The sequence below is a fragment of the Saccopteryx leptura genome, chromosome 1 (assembly GCF_036850995.1).
Source record: "Saccopteryx leptura isolate mSacLep1 chromosome 1, mSacLep1_pri_phased_curated, whole genome shotgun sequence".
NCBI lineage: Eukaryota > Metazoa > Chordata > Mammalia > Chiroptera > Emballonuridae > Saccopteryx > Saccopteryx leptura.
In genome coordinates, this window is record NC_089503.1 from 295853856 (window position 1) to 295869679 (window position 15824).

A 15824-nucleotide genomic window follows, 5' to 3' on the forward strand; every position below is an offset into this window, starting at 1 on the left:
CCTCATAGACATAATCTAAAATCATGCAGCAGCGTGAATGGGTTTATATTGTGACAACTAGGAAGCAATGCCTGCATTTTTTTCTCTTTTGTAGTGTGTCCAATATTGTATTAAAAATATAAGCCAAGGCCATGGCTGTTTGGCTCAGTGGTAGAGTGTTGGCCTGGCATGTGGATGTCCTGGGTTTAATTCCCGGCTAGGGCACACAGGAGAAGCACCCATCTGCTTCTCTACCCTACTCCCTCTCCTTTCTCTCTTTCTCTCTCTCTCTTCCCTTCCCGCAGCCAAGGTTCCACTGGAGCAAAGTTGGCCCGGGCTTTGAGGATGGCTCCATGGCCTCCACCTCTGGTGCTAGAATGGCTCCGATTGGAACGGAGCAGTGCCCCAGATGGGCAGAGCATCCGCCCCCTAGTGGGCGTGCTGAGTGGATCTTGGTTGAGTGCATGTGGGAGTCTGTCTCTCTGCCTCCCCGCTTCTCACTTCAGAAAAATAAAAAAATAAAAAATACACAGAAACACACACACACACATATATGCCAAAACTCATCTGTAATTTTTCATAACTAAAAGTAAACAACAGACTATACCTTTTCTTATTTTAGTACTAGTGGTTACACATCTGGCAAAGAAGAGTTTTATTTGTTGGTGGTGTTCTCAATCTTTAATCAGCATCAAGGAACTTGAGGGAGAAATAAGTCTGGTAATTTTTAATTATTAAGACCGAGCAGCTATAGTCTTCCTTTTCCTCTCAGTTTCCCCAGAAGTATAATGTACTCACTTAATTTGCTATCTTGGTAAAAGTGAATAGAGGCTGAGTGATAGTGCTGCCATATTGATGAATGATTTACTGACAAACACTCTGTAGTTGACTGTTTTAATGACAGTATTAAAGTTTTATATTGGTTTATTTTAACACAGCCATGCAAAATTAGAGTTTAACCATTCTCATATCTCCTTATGCCTAGGGAATCTTTGAGACACTAATTTTACCAGCTAATACTTTTTATTTTTATTCTCTGAAGATAAAAGAGATAAGTGAAAACATTTGACAAATAAGAGCCTTTGCTTCCACAAAATTTCCATATTTACCAGTGTTTTCTTTCTTTCTTTCTTTCTTTCTTTCTTTCTTTCTTTCTTTCTTTCTTTCTTTCTTTCTTTCTTTCTTTCTTTCTTTCTCTTTCTTTCTTTCTTTCTTTCTTTCTTTCTTTCTTTCTTTCTTTCTTTCTTTCTTTCTTTCTTTCTTTCTTTCTTTCTTTCTTTTTCTTTCTTTTTCTTTCTGACAGAGAGACAGGGAGAAGGACAGATAGGGACAGACCGACAGAAAGGGAGAGAGATCAGAAGCGTCAACTCTGTTGCGGCACCTTAGTTGTTCATTGATTGCTTTCTCATATGTGCCTTGTCCCTGGGGCTACAGCAGACCGAGTGACCCCTTACTCAAGCCAGCGACCTTGGGTCCAAGCTGGTGAGCCTTGCTCAAACCAAATGAGCCCGTGCTCAAGCTGGCAACCTCAGGGTTTCAAACCTGGGTCCTCTGCATCCCAGTCTGATGCTCTATCTACTGTGCCACCACCTGGTCAGGCCCAGTGTTTCTTAATAGTCATTCTTGAGCTGTCTTTTATTTTAAGGATTTCTCCCTGCAGATTTCCTGAACATGAAGATTTTCCTTTTCTTTCCATTGCTGGCTTCTCTTTCTCTGTCCCACAGGACACTGGGAGGCTACATGGGTGTAGCGCTTGTCATGCCAGCTCCCAGATCACATCTCTGTCTGTAGTGAGATCTCCATGGTAACGAGAATCATAAAGTGCTCAAGTAGCATACTCTGTGAGGACTGGCAAGAGAAGACAGTGCCATGGCCTGTACAGGAATAACACGTAATCCCCATGCCACTGCGGTGGGGAGGGAGGGCGCTCTCAGTTCAGGATGCAGACTTGGCAGATTTATTAACAGCAATATTCTAAAATGAACCTAAGTTACAGTTAGTAAGTGCCTTTTTTCAACTGGAAAAACCATTAAAAATATTTTTCTTCTCTTTCAGGAGGCCAGATGCTCCGGTGCCTGATGGCGGTGAAAAAAATACAGAAGAAAGTTCAGATAGCGAATCTTCTTTTAGTGACTAAGTTTAGTTTTGATGACGATTACATATACATGTGTCAGTGTACATTTACATTCTATCAGAAAGAGAGCCTGAACTTGAACTCTTAATGATTACGTCATAAAGCCAAATATCCACCACCAAGCTTCCTCTTTGTTAACATAATAATAAAAATAAAGCATTTATAACTGGCAGTACCAAAATACAGGGCCCTGAACTGAAAAGTAAAATAGCCTAAAATGTTCACCTAGTGCTACAAATACAAGGATGGAATATTGAAGGGATGCAATGAGCATTTAATATAAAGTCAATGTGAGGTTACTGATCGAAAATAGCCTCAATGCAAAAAATAAATGTGAATTTGGCTAAGTAAATTATTCTGTTTTTGTGAATATTTTAACATGAAAAATATGTGCATTTGTATCAAATTGTTGAAATTTCTGGCAGAAAATGATACTGGATTGAAATTTCCTGTGACAATTAAAAGCTTATAAATCACACATAATATGAATATGGAACTTATTGGTAGTGTTTATTAGCTTATAGAGCTTTTCACCACTTGGCCATTATATCATATACTATCAAAGTTAGGTATTCTTATAGTTATTATCAGATAGAAATTAAATTGAATTTCAGTGTAGTTCAGAGTGAGCAAGTGTCATTGTCATCAGTTCTTTAATTGCCTGAACAGAAAAAATACATTTAATTTGCACAGGTTTAAAATGTCCTCACCTTACCTTGCAAATACTTCTTCATGAATAATTATTTTCACACAGGCTAGAAAATTTCTAAAATATAGTTGACCCTTGGTATCTGTGGGGGATTAGTTCCAGGAACCCCCATGGATACCAAAATCTGTGGATGCTCAAGTTCCTTATATAATGATGTAATATTTGCAAATAACCTATACACATCTCTCCGTATACTTTAAATAATCTCTAGATTACTTATAATTCCTAATACAATGTCAATGCTGTGTAAATAGTTTTTATACTGTGCTGTTCAGGGAATAATGACAATGGAAAAACGTGTTATGGAGGCTGCATATTACGTCTTTGCTGCCCTGCCACCATTACGGGTAAACCCTGGGACTGATTTTCACCATAGCTGTCCTACGGCTGAGGAGGTAACAGTCTCTCTAACATTGCCACGGCAGCCTTTCGACTTTCAGTGTGCCCTAAGATGATGGTTGGCTGATCTGAGCCTCTTACTTTATTTTTTCAAGGCAATTAACTGATGTGAACTAGCCAGTTCCACAGTTCTTTAACCCCAAACTGTGCCAGTGATGTAGCTTCTGGATAACCCACTGCCTCTCATCCCAGTCCACCACAGGAGAGATTCTGAGGAACTGTAATACACACCAGGATTACCAGCATTCTGCCTACCCTAGCAATAAGGCATGTGATCCAGTTCTAAGACCCCATCCTAAGGGGACATTCTCCTACCAAAGTCCTTTGTTTATATTCCTTCTGAAACAAACCTTGAGATAAATGCTTGGGAGCAAGTAGTTTATATGTGAATTAATCCCAGGAAGCAGGAGTGAGAGAACAGGAAAAATAAGATAGGGGAGAAAATACAATGTAAGAAAGGGTATATGATCAAGATTACCATTAGGGAGCTTGGGGCTTCGTTCCAGAGCCAGCACCACTTCAGAAATGAACTCATGGAAGGGGGGGAGGAGCTGGAAGCATCAACTCCCATATGTGCCCTGACCAGGCAAGCCCAGAGTTTCGAACCAGCAACCTCAGCATTTCCAGGTCGACGCTTTATCCACTGCGCCACCACTAAATTTTTTTTTTATTTATTCATTTTAGAGAGGAGAGGGAGAGACAGAGAGAGAGAGAGAGAGGAGAGACAGAGAGAGAGAAGGAGGGAGGAGCTGTAAGCACCAACTCCCATATGTGCCTTGACCAGGCAAGCCCAGGGTTTCGAACCGGTGACCTCAGCATTTCCAGGTCGACGCTTTATCCACTGCGCCACCACAGGTCAAGCATCCTCTACATTTCTGCAGTGTACTTCCACATGGGCCTACAGGGCTACCATGGCCTTGGAAAGGACCCTTTGACACAAAGGGAAATGGGGCACTTACTTGAGATAGGTTGCCGTCACAAAAAGGTGAGTCTGAGATTGAGGGCTAACCTACAACAGCCATGGCTGCAACCCAAGGTGGGCCCAGAGGGTATGTCCTAGGGCCCTGGTTGGCAAAGCACGGCTCGCGAGCCACATGCGCTCTTTGGCCCTTTGAGTGTGGCTCTTCCACAAAATACCACGTGCAGGCGCTACCTCGGTAAGGGATGTACCTACCCTTAAGTACATTTAAGTTTAAAAATTTGGCTCTCAAAAGAAATTTCAATCGTTGTACTGTTGATATTTGGCTCTGTTGACTAATGAGTTTGCCGACCACTGTCTAGGGCACCACCATAATCATCGGCTACAGACAGTGCTGCTTCTAAAATACCACATTGACCTGAACTTACTTTCGTTTAAAATGTATAATTTTCTTCTTGGATATAAAGACAAGTTGGATGGTAATCCACCCTCAAAATTTCCAGAACTTTTTTATTAAAATTTTTAGTTTTAAAAATCTTCCAAGAATGTCCAAAGGATAAACAATGACTAAATCTATATCTTTATAGTCTGTAGCAATTATAACACAATTTTTAAATGTTTTCTTTTACACATACCCCACAGAGTTTTTCTGTGAAACTTTTACATCTGAACCAGAACATGGCTCCTGTGAGAGAATAAATTGTGTCCATGTGCTCTTGAAGAGTGCCCAGACATCATAATGTTTAGTAAAACTTTTGTTTCTGATCAAGTTCTCCACAAAAACAAGCTTGATTTCCAGGATTCATGAAGAACTTAAACTACAGTTCTTGAACAATTACTGCAAAGGTGCCTAGATGACTTTTCAAAAACATCCACTTTTACTTTTTTTGTTGATAAGGTTAATAAAAGGATGGCCACTAAAGTCACCAACTTGTTAGCCAATTTCTAAAATTCTTTTCATAAATAAGCTATTTCTTCCCAAATCAAGGACCTTATTTTCTCTCTCAGCTGAAACTTACCATTAGTTATCCTTCTCAAGTCTTGTCAAATTTTTATATAGATTAAACGCAATCCAATAAACATTCTGAAAGACTTTCTTTTTCTAGATGACCATCTGATTCTAAAATTCATATGAAAATTCAAGAAGACTAGCTAGAATAGCCAAAACAACTTTGAAAAAGAACAAAGTTGAAGGACTGCAACTACTTGATTTCAAGAGTTATTGTAAACTACAGTAATTAAAGTATGATATTAGGGTAAAAATAGACAAATATATCAATGGAACAGAATGGAGAGTATTAAACCAACATATAATTGGTGTTAATTTTCAACAAAAAGGGAAAGGCAGGTTAGTGGGAAAAGGGCAATATTTCAACAAATTGTGATAAAACAATCAGATATTCATATATTAAAAAATGAACCTTAATCCATACCTTGAACATTATACAAAATTAACTTAAAATGTTCCATAAACCTAAAAATGTAAAACCTAAGACTATAAAAATTCTAGAAAAAGAACATAGGAGGCCTGACCTGTGGTGGCGCAGTGGATAAAGCGTCGACCTGGAATACTGAGGTTGCCGGTTCAAAACCCTGGGTTTGCCTGGTCAAGGCACATATGGGAGTTGAAGCTTCCTGCTCCTCCCCCCTTCTCTCTCTCTCTCTCCCCCCTCTAAAATGAATAAATAAATAAAAATAATTTTAAAAAAAAGAACATAGGAAAAAATTTTTATGACCTTAGATTAGGCAAAGATTTCTTAAATGCAATACCAGAACATGATCCATAAAAATCAAATTAATAAAATAGAACACAACATTAAAAACTTATCTTCAAATGATAGCATTAAGAGAATTAATAGACACACCATTGGGAGAAAATGTGTGCAAATTATACATCTGATAAAGGACTTAACTCAGAAATATATAAAGAACTCTCAAAACAATAATAAAAAATATAACTTAAAAAGATGAGCAAAAGATTTGATCAAATACTTCAAAAAGGTATGCAGGTGACAAACATACAAAAAGATTACAGCATCATTAGTTATTTTAAAAAAATACAAATTAAAACCACAACCAGATACTAGTACACACCTATTAGAATGGCTAAAATTTGGAAGGCTGTCTTTACCAAGCACTTGGAAAAATGTGGAGGATTTGAGGAAAAGTTTATATGTATAAATAAAACTGAAGATTCTATACACATAATAGGAGTCTGTAAGGAAAAACAAACCATACAATGTAACAAAATACAGAAAGTATAATTCAAAAAAACTTGCCAAAAATAAAAAGATTTCATGTTAAAACTATATATTGGCCCTGGCTAGTTTGCTCAGTGGTAGAGTGTGGCGAGTGGACGTCCCTGGTTTGATTCCCAGTCAGGGCACACAGGAGAAACAACCATCTGCTTCCCCATGCCCATCCCCGTTTCTCTCTTCCTCTCCCACAGCCATGGCTCAAATGGTTTGAACAAAGTTGGCCCTGGGTGCTGAGGATGGCTCCACGGCCTTAGCCTCAGGTGCTAAAATAGCTCAGTTGCCAAGCAACGGAAATGTGGCCCAGCCAGGCAGAGCATCATCTGGTAAGGGCCTGCCGAGTGGATCTCAGTTGGGTAGCATGCAGGAATCTGTCTCTTCCTCCCCGCCTCTCACTTAATAAAAAGAAATAAATAAAAACCTATATATTGAGAAGGCACAGAATACAGTGGTCCCTCGTCTATCATAGGAGTTAGGTTCCAGGACTTCCTCCCCGTGATAGGCGAAAATCCACGAAGCAGCGACCTTATGTTTATTTTATTACTTATATATATTTAAGGCTTTATAAACCCTCCCCACACTCTTATAAACCTTTCCCACACTGTTATTAACCTTTCCCAAGCTTATTTTGCTTATTTTACCACAAAAATAATTAAAATAATAAATATATAAAAATACCCATATATTGCAAAATCCTGAGATAAAGTGAAAAATTCACGATACAAAATTAGATATATACAATTTTAAAATCCACAATACAGTGACACCACGAAAAGTGAACCACGATATGGTAAGGAACGACTGTATATCTAAAAAGTAAACCCAGAACAGCTACTAACAAGACATTTTATTAAGCCTATTGGAAAATAAAAAAAAATCCTTTGGACATCTAGTCAAAAGAAAAGAGACAAAAACCTGTCACTTTTAAATGAAATAACATTTTATTGTCATTAAACTTTTTGATAGTGATAGTTCATGCTGAAAGACAATAGCATAACATATTTAATATACCCAAGGAAAGAAAATGTGAGCTAAGTTTTTATATCCAGCCAAACCAAGCATCAAGTATAAATATATAATCAAACTGTTGATCCTAGAACTCAATAAAACAAACTAACCTGATTAAAAAATGGGCACAGTGGTGATGCAAGGAGATTTGACTTGGGGTGTTGAACACAGAATACAATATATAGTTGATGTATTACAGAATTGTACACCTGAACCCCATATAATTTTATTAACCAATGTCACCCCAATAAATTCAATAAAAATAAAATTGGGCACTGGACTTGAATGGGTATTTCTCCAAAGAAGATATACAAATGGCCAATAAGCACATGAAAAGATACCCAACATTACTAATCATTAGGGAAGTAGAAATCAAAATTATGGTCATGTACTACCTCATACCAATTAGGATGGCTTTTATGAAACAAAGAAAAGCAATGTTCAAGTGTTGATGAGGATTGGAGAACTTGGAACCCTTGTACTTACTGATGGGAATGTAAAATTATGTGGCAGCTGTGGGAAACAGTACAGCAGTTCCTAAAAAGAAGCACAGAATTACCCTATGATCTAGTAGTTCCAGTTCTGGGTATATATGCCATATTTCCCCATGCATAAGACACACCCTTTTTCAAAAAATTTGGGGTCTAAAAACTGGGTGCATCTTATACAGTGGCTGTAGTTTTTTTTTGTTTTTTTTTAACTTGCATTTCTCGCTTTTTCATGCTTGTTTTTGTGCTCAGTGTTGTAGATTATTTTACTTGCATTTTCTGCTTTTTTGTGCTTGTTGTCTTTGTGCTCATTGTTTTGCACTTGTTACCAGTATTACAGTAGGTTACATTTTGCCAGAAATGGCTCAGAAAAGATTTTTTCGTACAGTGCTGAATTCAAGTTAAAAGTGATCCAGTTTGCAAAAGTGAGTGAAAGTCATGCTGCTGAAGGTAAGTTTGGTCCTCCTCCAACTGAGAAATCAATCCGAGACTGGCTACAGGAAGAAGAACCCTACTGAAGACACCACGGCAGAAGAAGGCCATGAGAGGCAAGTCAGCAAAATGGCCTGATTTAGAGAGAAAATTGAAGATATGGATTGAAGAGCAAAGGGCAATTGGAATTCCTGTGTCCATAAAGATGGTTCAGCATGAGGTAAGAAAAATTGCTGATGAGAAAAAAGTTACTGATTTCAAAGGAGAACACAACTGGTGCTTCAGATTCATGAAACAGAATGGACTAAGCATGCGTACACACCAGACTTGCCCAAAAGATGCCTGAAAGCTATGAGAAGAAGGTCCTTAAATTTCATCATTTTGTCATTCAATGTCAGAAGACACATCAGTTTGAGTTTGGATAAACTGCAAATATGGACAAAGTCCCTCCTCAATTTGATATCCCAAGTAACAGAACTGTTGATAAGAAGGGGGTGAAAACTGTAATTGTGAAGACAAGTGGACATGAAAAGAGCCATTATACATTTGTTCTAGCTTGGTATGATGACAAAACCAAGCTGCCTCCTTGAATCATTACCAGCTAGAAGCAGCGGTCATTGGGACTTGGACATGAGCTGCAAAGTATAGAATGGTGACAACAATTCCAGTGCCATGCAGACTTTTCCTGTGGGGAACTTTCCTGGACTCCTGCTCCCTGTGACAGCTTCTAACAGACTGAACTGTGGTTGGGTTGCATTTTTCAGGGATTTGGCATGGTGATGGGGCCAACTTGGACTTGGAGAACATGTTAAGGACACTACTCTTTTAGGGATTCTTGCTGTATTGGCCAAGAGTTTGCTTAAAGGCTTTTAATCACTGTAAAAAAATAATAATAATAGAGGACTGGATGAAGAAGATGGGGCACATATACACCATGGTATACTATTCAGCTAGGAGAAATGGTGACATCGGATCACTTATAGCGGAATGGTGGAGTCTTGGTAGCATTGTGCGGGGTGAAATAAGCGAATCAGAAAAAAACAGGAATTGCAGGATTCCATACATTGGTGGGACATAAAAGCGAGACTAAGAGGCATGGACAGGAGTGTGGTGGCTACGGGGGGTGGGGGGAGGGAAGGAGGGAGAGGGGGAGGGGGAGGGGTACAGAGAAAACTGGATGGAGGGTGGCGGAGGATGATCTCTCTTCGGGTGATGGGTATGCAACAGAACTAAATGACAAGATAACCTGGAAATGTTTTCTTTGAATGTATGTACCCTGATTTATTGATGTCACCCCATTAAAATAAAAATTTATTTATAAAAAAACCCCAAAAACCAAGCTGCCTCCTATGCAGATTTTCAAATGCAAAACAATGCCAAAAGAAAACATTCCTCAAGGAGTGATTGTCCACATTCATGGGAAGGGTTGGATGGATCAGGATGGAATGAAGATTTAGTTTGAGACAGTTTGGAAAATGAGACCAGGTGGGCCCTTACACAAACCTGTCCTATTGGTGCTTGATCAGTCAGGGCACACAACAAAAAAACACAAGATTGCTACAGGGCAAAAATCAGAACTTGCTGTCATACCTGGAGGCTTGACGTCCCAGCCCCAACCACTTGATGTCAGCATTAACAAACCCTTCAAAGCTGCCATGAGAGATGAATGGAACCAATGGATGAAGTCTTCTGGGGACAATTTGACACCAGCAGTGAGAGTGAAGAAACCAACTATAAGAGAAGTTTGTACCTGGGTGAAAAGATCCTGGGATAATATCAAGATTGAGATCATTGTCAAGTCATTTAAGAAGTGTGGCATTTCACATGCCATAGATGAAACTGAGGACGAGGCAATATATGAAGACAGTGAATCGTCATCAGACACAGAAGAGGACAAGCTAATGGATGAGAGTTTTGACAATGATGAGGACTTGTATGAATTTTATGATGAATAAAATTTGAGTTCAGTAACTTTATGTAACACTTTTTTTTTCAAATTTAGGGCCCCAAAATTAAAGTGCATCTTATACATGGGGAAATACAGTACCCAAAGAAATAATAGTGGGCTCAAACAGCATGATTCACAATAGTCCAAAGGTAGAAACAACTTAAATGCCATCCATGAATGAATGGATAAACAAAATGTATTACATACATACAGTGAGATATTAGCCTCAAAAGGTGAGAAAATTTTGATAATGCTACAACATGGATGAACCTTGAAGAGACTGTGATAAATAAGCCAGACACAAAGAGACAAATATTGTATGATTCTACTTGTATGATGTATCTCGAGTAGTCAAATTCATAGATATAGAAAGTAGAATGGTAGTTACCAGTGGCTGGGAAGAGGGGAATGGGGGCTTAAGGTTTAATGAGTACAGACAGTTTCAGTTTAGGAAAATGAAAAAGTTCTGGAGAAGGATATTGGTGGTGCTTGCACAACAATGTGAGTGTACATAATGCCACTGAACTGTACACTACAAAATAGTTAAAGTGTTAGGTTTTATATATCATATATTTTACCACCATTTATTTTTTAAGCTATTAAAAATCATGTCAGAACCTAATTAGGGAATTAAGATCTTCCTTAGAAGGGGAGACAGATGAGTGAACAACGTTGCAGTAGAGTTGAACAACCAAAAATACCATGTGCTAGATCAGGGGTCCCCAAACTTTTTACACAGGGGGCCAGTTCACTGTCCCTCAGACCATTGGAGGGCTGGACTAAAAAAAAACTATGAACAAATCACTATGCACACTGCACATATATTATTTTAAAGTAAAAAAACAAAATGGGAATGAATACAATATTTAAAATAAAGAACAAGTAAATTTAAATCAACAAACTGACCAGTATTTCAATGGGAACTATGCTCCTCTCACTGACCACCAATGAAAGAGGTGCCCTTTCCAGAAGTGTGGCGGGGGCCGGATAAATGGCCTCAGGGGACCGCATGTGGCCCGCGGGCCGTAGTTTGGGGACCCCTGTGCTAGATACTGCTATAAGTGCTCAGGACAAAGATTGATTTGTTTATGTGTCAGGTACTGTTCTAGGTGTCAAGAATATTGCAATGAACAAAACAGACAAAAGTCCCCACTTTCATATAGCTTACATTCTTAATGGGGGAGAGAGACAAACAAATAAGTAAAATATATTGTGTGCCAAATAGTGATAAGTGCTTGAAGAAAAATTAAGCAAGGAAGGAGGATAAATATCAGGGAGAGTAGGGAGATATTCCCAATCCAGTAATGGGAAAGACATAAACACTTTTTAAAAATCAAGATGAATGTTTCAAAATAATATATATGAAATATTTTATAAATGTACTGAGGAGGGGCATCTAAACTCAGCTTAGAGAAGGTGAATGTCAGGGAAGCTTTTTAGATATGGCACTTTCTGATCTGATTGTTAAAGAATGTCACAGAGTCATTAGGAAGGAGGGGCAAGATCCAGGAGGCGTAGCATGTGCAAATACCATGATCTATGAGACGCCAGAGGGCATCTTGGGAACGGAGTAATTTAAGATGAGAGTTGAGGCTGTCAGGTTGGGGCATTATGGAGCATGGTGGGGAGCTTGAGTTTTATCTGGAAGTCTATGGAAAAGACAAATATGAAAGTAGCAATTGGATTCTACTTCAGAAAGATCACTTTTTGCTGCATGGACCTGATTGAAAGAAATAAATGGGCTGTAGGGATAGAGAAGAGACCCACCTGAGAAATGCCTAGGAGCAAATCAGCAAGATTTGGTGACCAACTTAGAAGGAGAGAGGTTAGAAAGAAAGAGAAGTCAAGGATGATGCCAAAGTTTAAAGCTATGATGACTGGGTACCATTTACTAAATTAAAGAGTGCTGAAGAGAACAGGATTAGGGTAAATAACTCCATTAAAGACTTGTTTACTGCCTGACCAGGCGGTGGCGCAGTGGATAGAGCATCGGACTGGGATGCAGAGGACCCAGGTTTGAGACCCTGAGGTTGCCAGCTTGAGTGCAGGCTCATCTGGTTTGAGCAAGGCTCACCAGCTTGGACCCAAGGTCGCTGGCTCAAGCAAAGGGTTACTCAGTCTGCTGAAGGCCCACGGTCAAGGCACATATGAGAAAGCAATCAGTGAACAACTAAAGTGTCACAACGAAAAACTAATAATTGATGCTCTCATCTCTCTCCATTCCTGTCTGTCTGTCCCTATTTATCCCTCTCTCTGATTCTCTCTCAGTCTCTGTTAAAAAAAAAAAAAAAGACTTGTTTACTGCCTGATCAGGCTGTGGCGCAGTGGATAGAGCATCAGATTGGGACATGAAGGACCCAGGTTCAAAATCCCGAGGTCATCAGCTTGAGCGCAGGTTATCTGGTTTGGATAAAGCTCGCCAGCTTGAGCCCAGGGTTGCTGGCTTGAGCAAGGGGTCATTCGCTCTGCTGTAGCTCCCCCCCCCCACCGCTGTCAAGGCACATATGAGAAAGCAATTGATGAATAACTAAGGTGCCGCAACGAAGAATTGATGCTTCTCATCTCTCTCCCTTCCTGTCTGTCTGTCCCTACCTATCCGTCTCTCTGACTCTCTCTCTGTCTCTGTCCAAAAAAAACTTGTTTACTTTGGAGCACTTTGGACGCCCAAGTGAAGCTGTTCAGTAGATAATGCATGTCTGGAATTTAGGGGGGAAATCTGGGCTAAAGATATAGATTTGGAAGTACTAGCCCATAGTCGATAGATGAAACCATGGACATAGATGAGCTCATGAAGGAAACTTAAGATATAGCTTGGGAAGAAAGCCAAGGAAGTAACCTGGGGAGGGGTGGGGGGAGACACACTACTACTGGGACAGGTGGAGGAAAAGCAGGCTAATACAAAGGGTACTAAAACATGGTCAGAATGAGGAGGAGAGTAGAACCTAAAAAGTATGGTTTCATGGGAGCCAACATCAAAGAGTGGTTCCAGTGGGAAGGAGCAGCTACCATCAACAAATGCAGGTAGCACCATTGCTTTTTATATAGCTATTTGACTTTCCTGCTCTGGGAGGGCATCTGTACTTCTTACCATCATATTCCCAGCTCCAGTGCACAGCAGATACTTTTTTTTTTTTTTTTTAAATAAATTTTTATTAATGGTAATGGGATGACATTAATAAATCAGGGTACATATATTCAAAGAAAACATGTCTAGGTTATTTTGTCATTAAATTATGTTGCATACCCCTCGCCCAAAGTCAGATTGTCCTTCGCCACCCTCTATCTAGTTCTCTGTGCCCCTCCCCCTCCCCCTAACTCTCCCCCTGTCCTCCCTCCCCCCACCCCTGGTAACCACCACACTCTTGTCCATGTCTCTTAGTCTCATTTTTATGTTCCACCAATGTATGGAATCATGTAGTTCTTGTTTTTTTCTGATTTACTTATTTCACTCCTTATAATGTTATCAAGATCCCACCATTTTGCTGTAAATGATCTGATGTCATCGTTTCTTATGGCTGAGTAGTATTCCATAGTGTATATGTGCCACATCTTCTTTATCCAGTCTTCTATTGAAGGGCTTTTTGGTTGTTTCCATGTCTTGGCCACTGTGAACAGTGCTGCAATGAACATGGGGCTACATGTGTCTTCACGTATCAATGTTTCTGAGGCAGCAGATACTTTTTAAGTATTTTTTTGAATAAATAAAAATTTCAGCCATTGTTTCTTTAAATATTTTTTTCTGTCTCAACTTGCATCTCCTCATCTTTTGGAATTCCAATTATGCATAAGTTAGGCTGCTGGGTGTTGTCCCTGTAGCTCACTATTTATTTTTTGGGTTTCCTTTTGCATGGTTTTTATCCGTATCATTTCTAAAACATTTAGGAGGAAAAAAAATCTTAAAACCTACATGAACTGAAGGTATCTCTCATTGACTTAGTCTACTGATAACTTCATGAGCGGAATCTCCCGCTCAGTGTGTACCCATCAAACAGTGATCTAATCCCATTACCCAAATTAAATTTCCCTCAGAGGAAATGCTTCATATACCTCATCAGCCAAAATAATTCATCCTGGCCCTGGTCTAGCTCTACAATTTATGGCCTGAAACCTAGAAAGAATAAGAAATTGCTAGTATTAGAATTAATTTTGTCACTTCTAGGCTACCAGGCTACGTGCTAAAAACTGTCGTGAGTGAAATCATCTCCTAAGTGAGATCCCCTTTTAGAAGGATGAAGTGAATACATTTCAAAGCGTGTAAGTACATTCGCCATAGTGGGCATTTGGGTTTCTCCCATCATCCCTACAGCTGGTGTTCTTTTGTCAATATTGGCACATTTGCCTTTTGAAAAATGGAATGATGTGATAAGTGTGGAACTACATGTATTAGCACTAAAAAAAAAAAGGCAGAAAACCCTTTTTCTCATGTTTTGCAAATCGGAAGTGGAATTAAATGAAAACGCCTTTTGAAGTAAAAATGATTTGTTTCGGTAACACATTCTCCTCACATTAAAATGAAATATGGTGTAGGGTCAGAGTGCCCCCTGCTAGGCCACAGCATTAAATGGCTTATTACTACTGCATTCAAAGGGAGCCTTTCCCCACTCGCCGCTCTAATTCTACATCTGTTTTTTTCACTTTGGAGTAATGAGTCTGGATCCTTAAGTCCTAGACGAAGTTGCATCACTTAAGCAACTTTGCTGACAGTCCCCAGATGCCTAAGTCTTATTACTAACAAGACAGATAAGGCCTGGAGTAATGGTGTGTTTGAAAAGGTTTGGGGATACTGCATTTTTTTTCAGATGTTGATGAAGAAGATCAATGGGTCTGCCTATTTGGGCTCACCCTTGAGTCAAAATGAAGACACAAAATTCATTTTCTGATTTTTCTCAGGCATGATATTAATATGTTAATACTTGAAAATTTTCTAGATGACATGCTCTAGTCACAGTGTGTTTCCCACATACACTGAGAACCTCATGGTACCCATACAACTGTAGAAATGCATGACTTTCTTCCTCCTTCTCCTTTCAAACAATTGAAACTGAATGGGGAAGAAAGAGACTTTTGAGAGATTCTTTCCTGTAAGTAAAAGATTGTTTTAAACTATGGAATACACGGCCCAAACAGGAAAATAAAGCAATGATAGTTGTCTCAAAACACAACTTGATAAAGTTAATTTATGAAACAGAAATTTAGTTTGACTTTATGGATGAAGAACTGCTGACACATTTTGACCACAGACCTTCTGAGGTGCAGAAGGGGATGTAACAGAGGGCTGAGTTTGATTTATTTCTCCCTCCTTTTATTTGTCCTAATAATTTCAGGAAAGAGTTTTTCAGTGTGGGCTATATATAATTGTTAGGCCAAGAGATTTTGGTTGACAGAAGGTTGCAACATTCAGTACGCAGGAAAATTGGGACAAATGAAAGTCAAAATAAAGTTTCTCCTCCTGGAGCTATTAGACAAGTGGGAACAGCTTGTTCACTAATTGCACGGATGAAGTCATTTTTGTTGTACGGATATTAAAGGGCTTGACGTGAGAATCTTTCAGTT

General features: G+C 39.2%; 1 protein-coding gene across 2 annotated transcripts in view; it reads left to right on the plus strand.

Annotated features, from left to right (window-relative positions):
- The window catches only part of WASHC3 (WASH complex subunit 3), a 53177-nt gene extending 50712 nt beyond the window's left edge, over nt 1-2465 (plus strand). For both annotated transcript variants that reach the window (XM_066361214.1, XM_066361215.1), the window contains exon 7: nt 2035-2465. In XM_066361214.1, the coding sequence (XP_066217311.1) occupies nt 2035-2116 (82 nt within the window). In that variant the 3' untranslated portion in view covers nt 2117-2465. The remainder of the gene's footprint in view (nt 1-2034) is intronic.
- Nucleotides 2466-15824: the final 13359 nt, after the last annotated feature.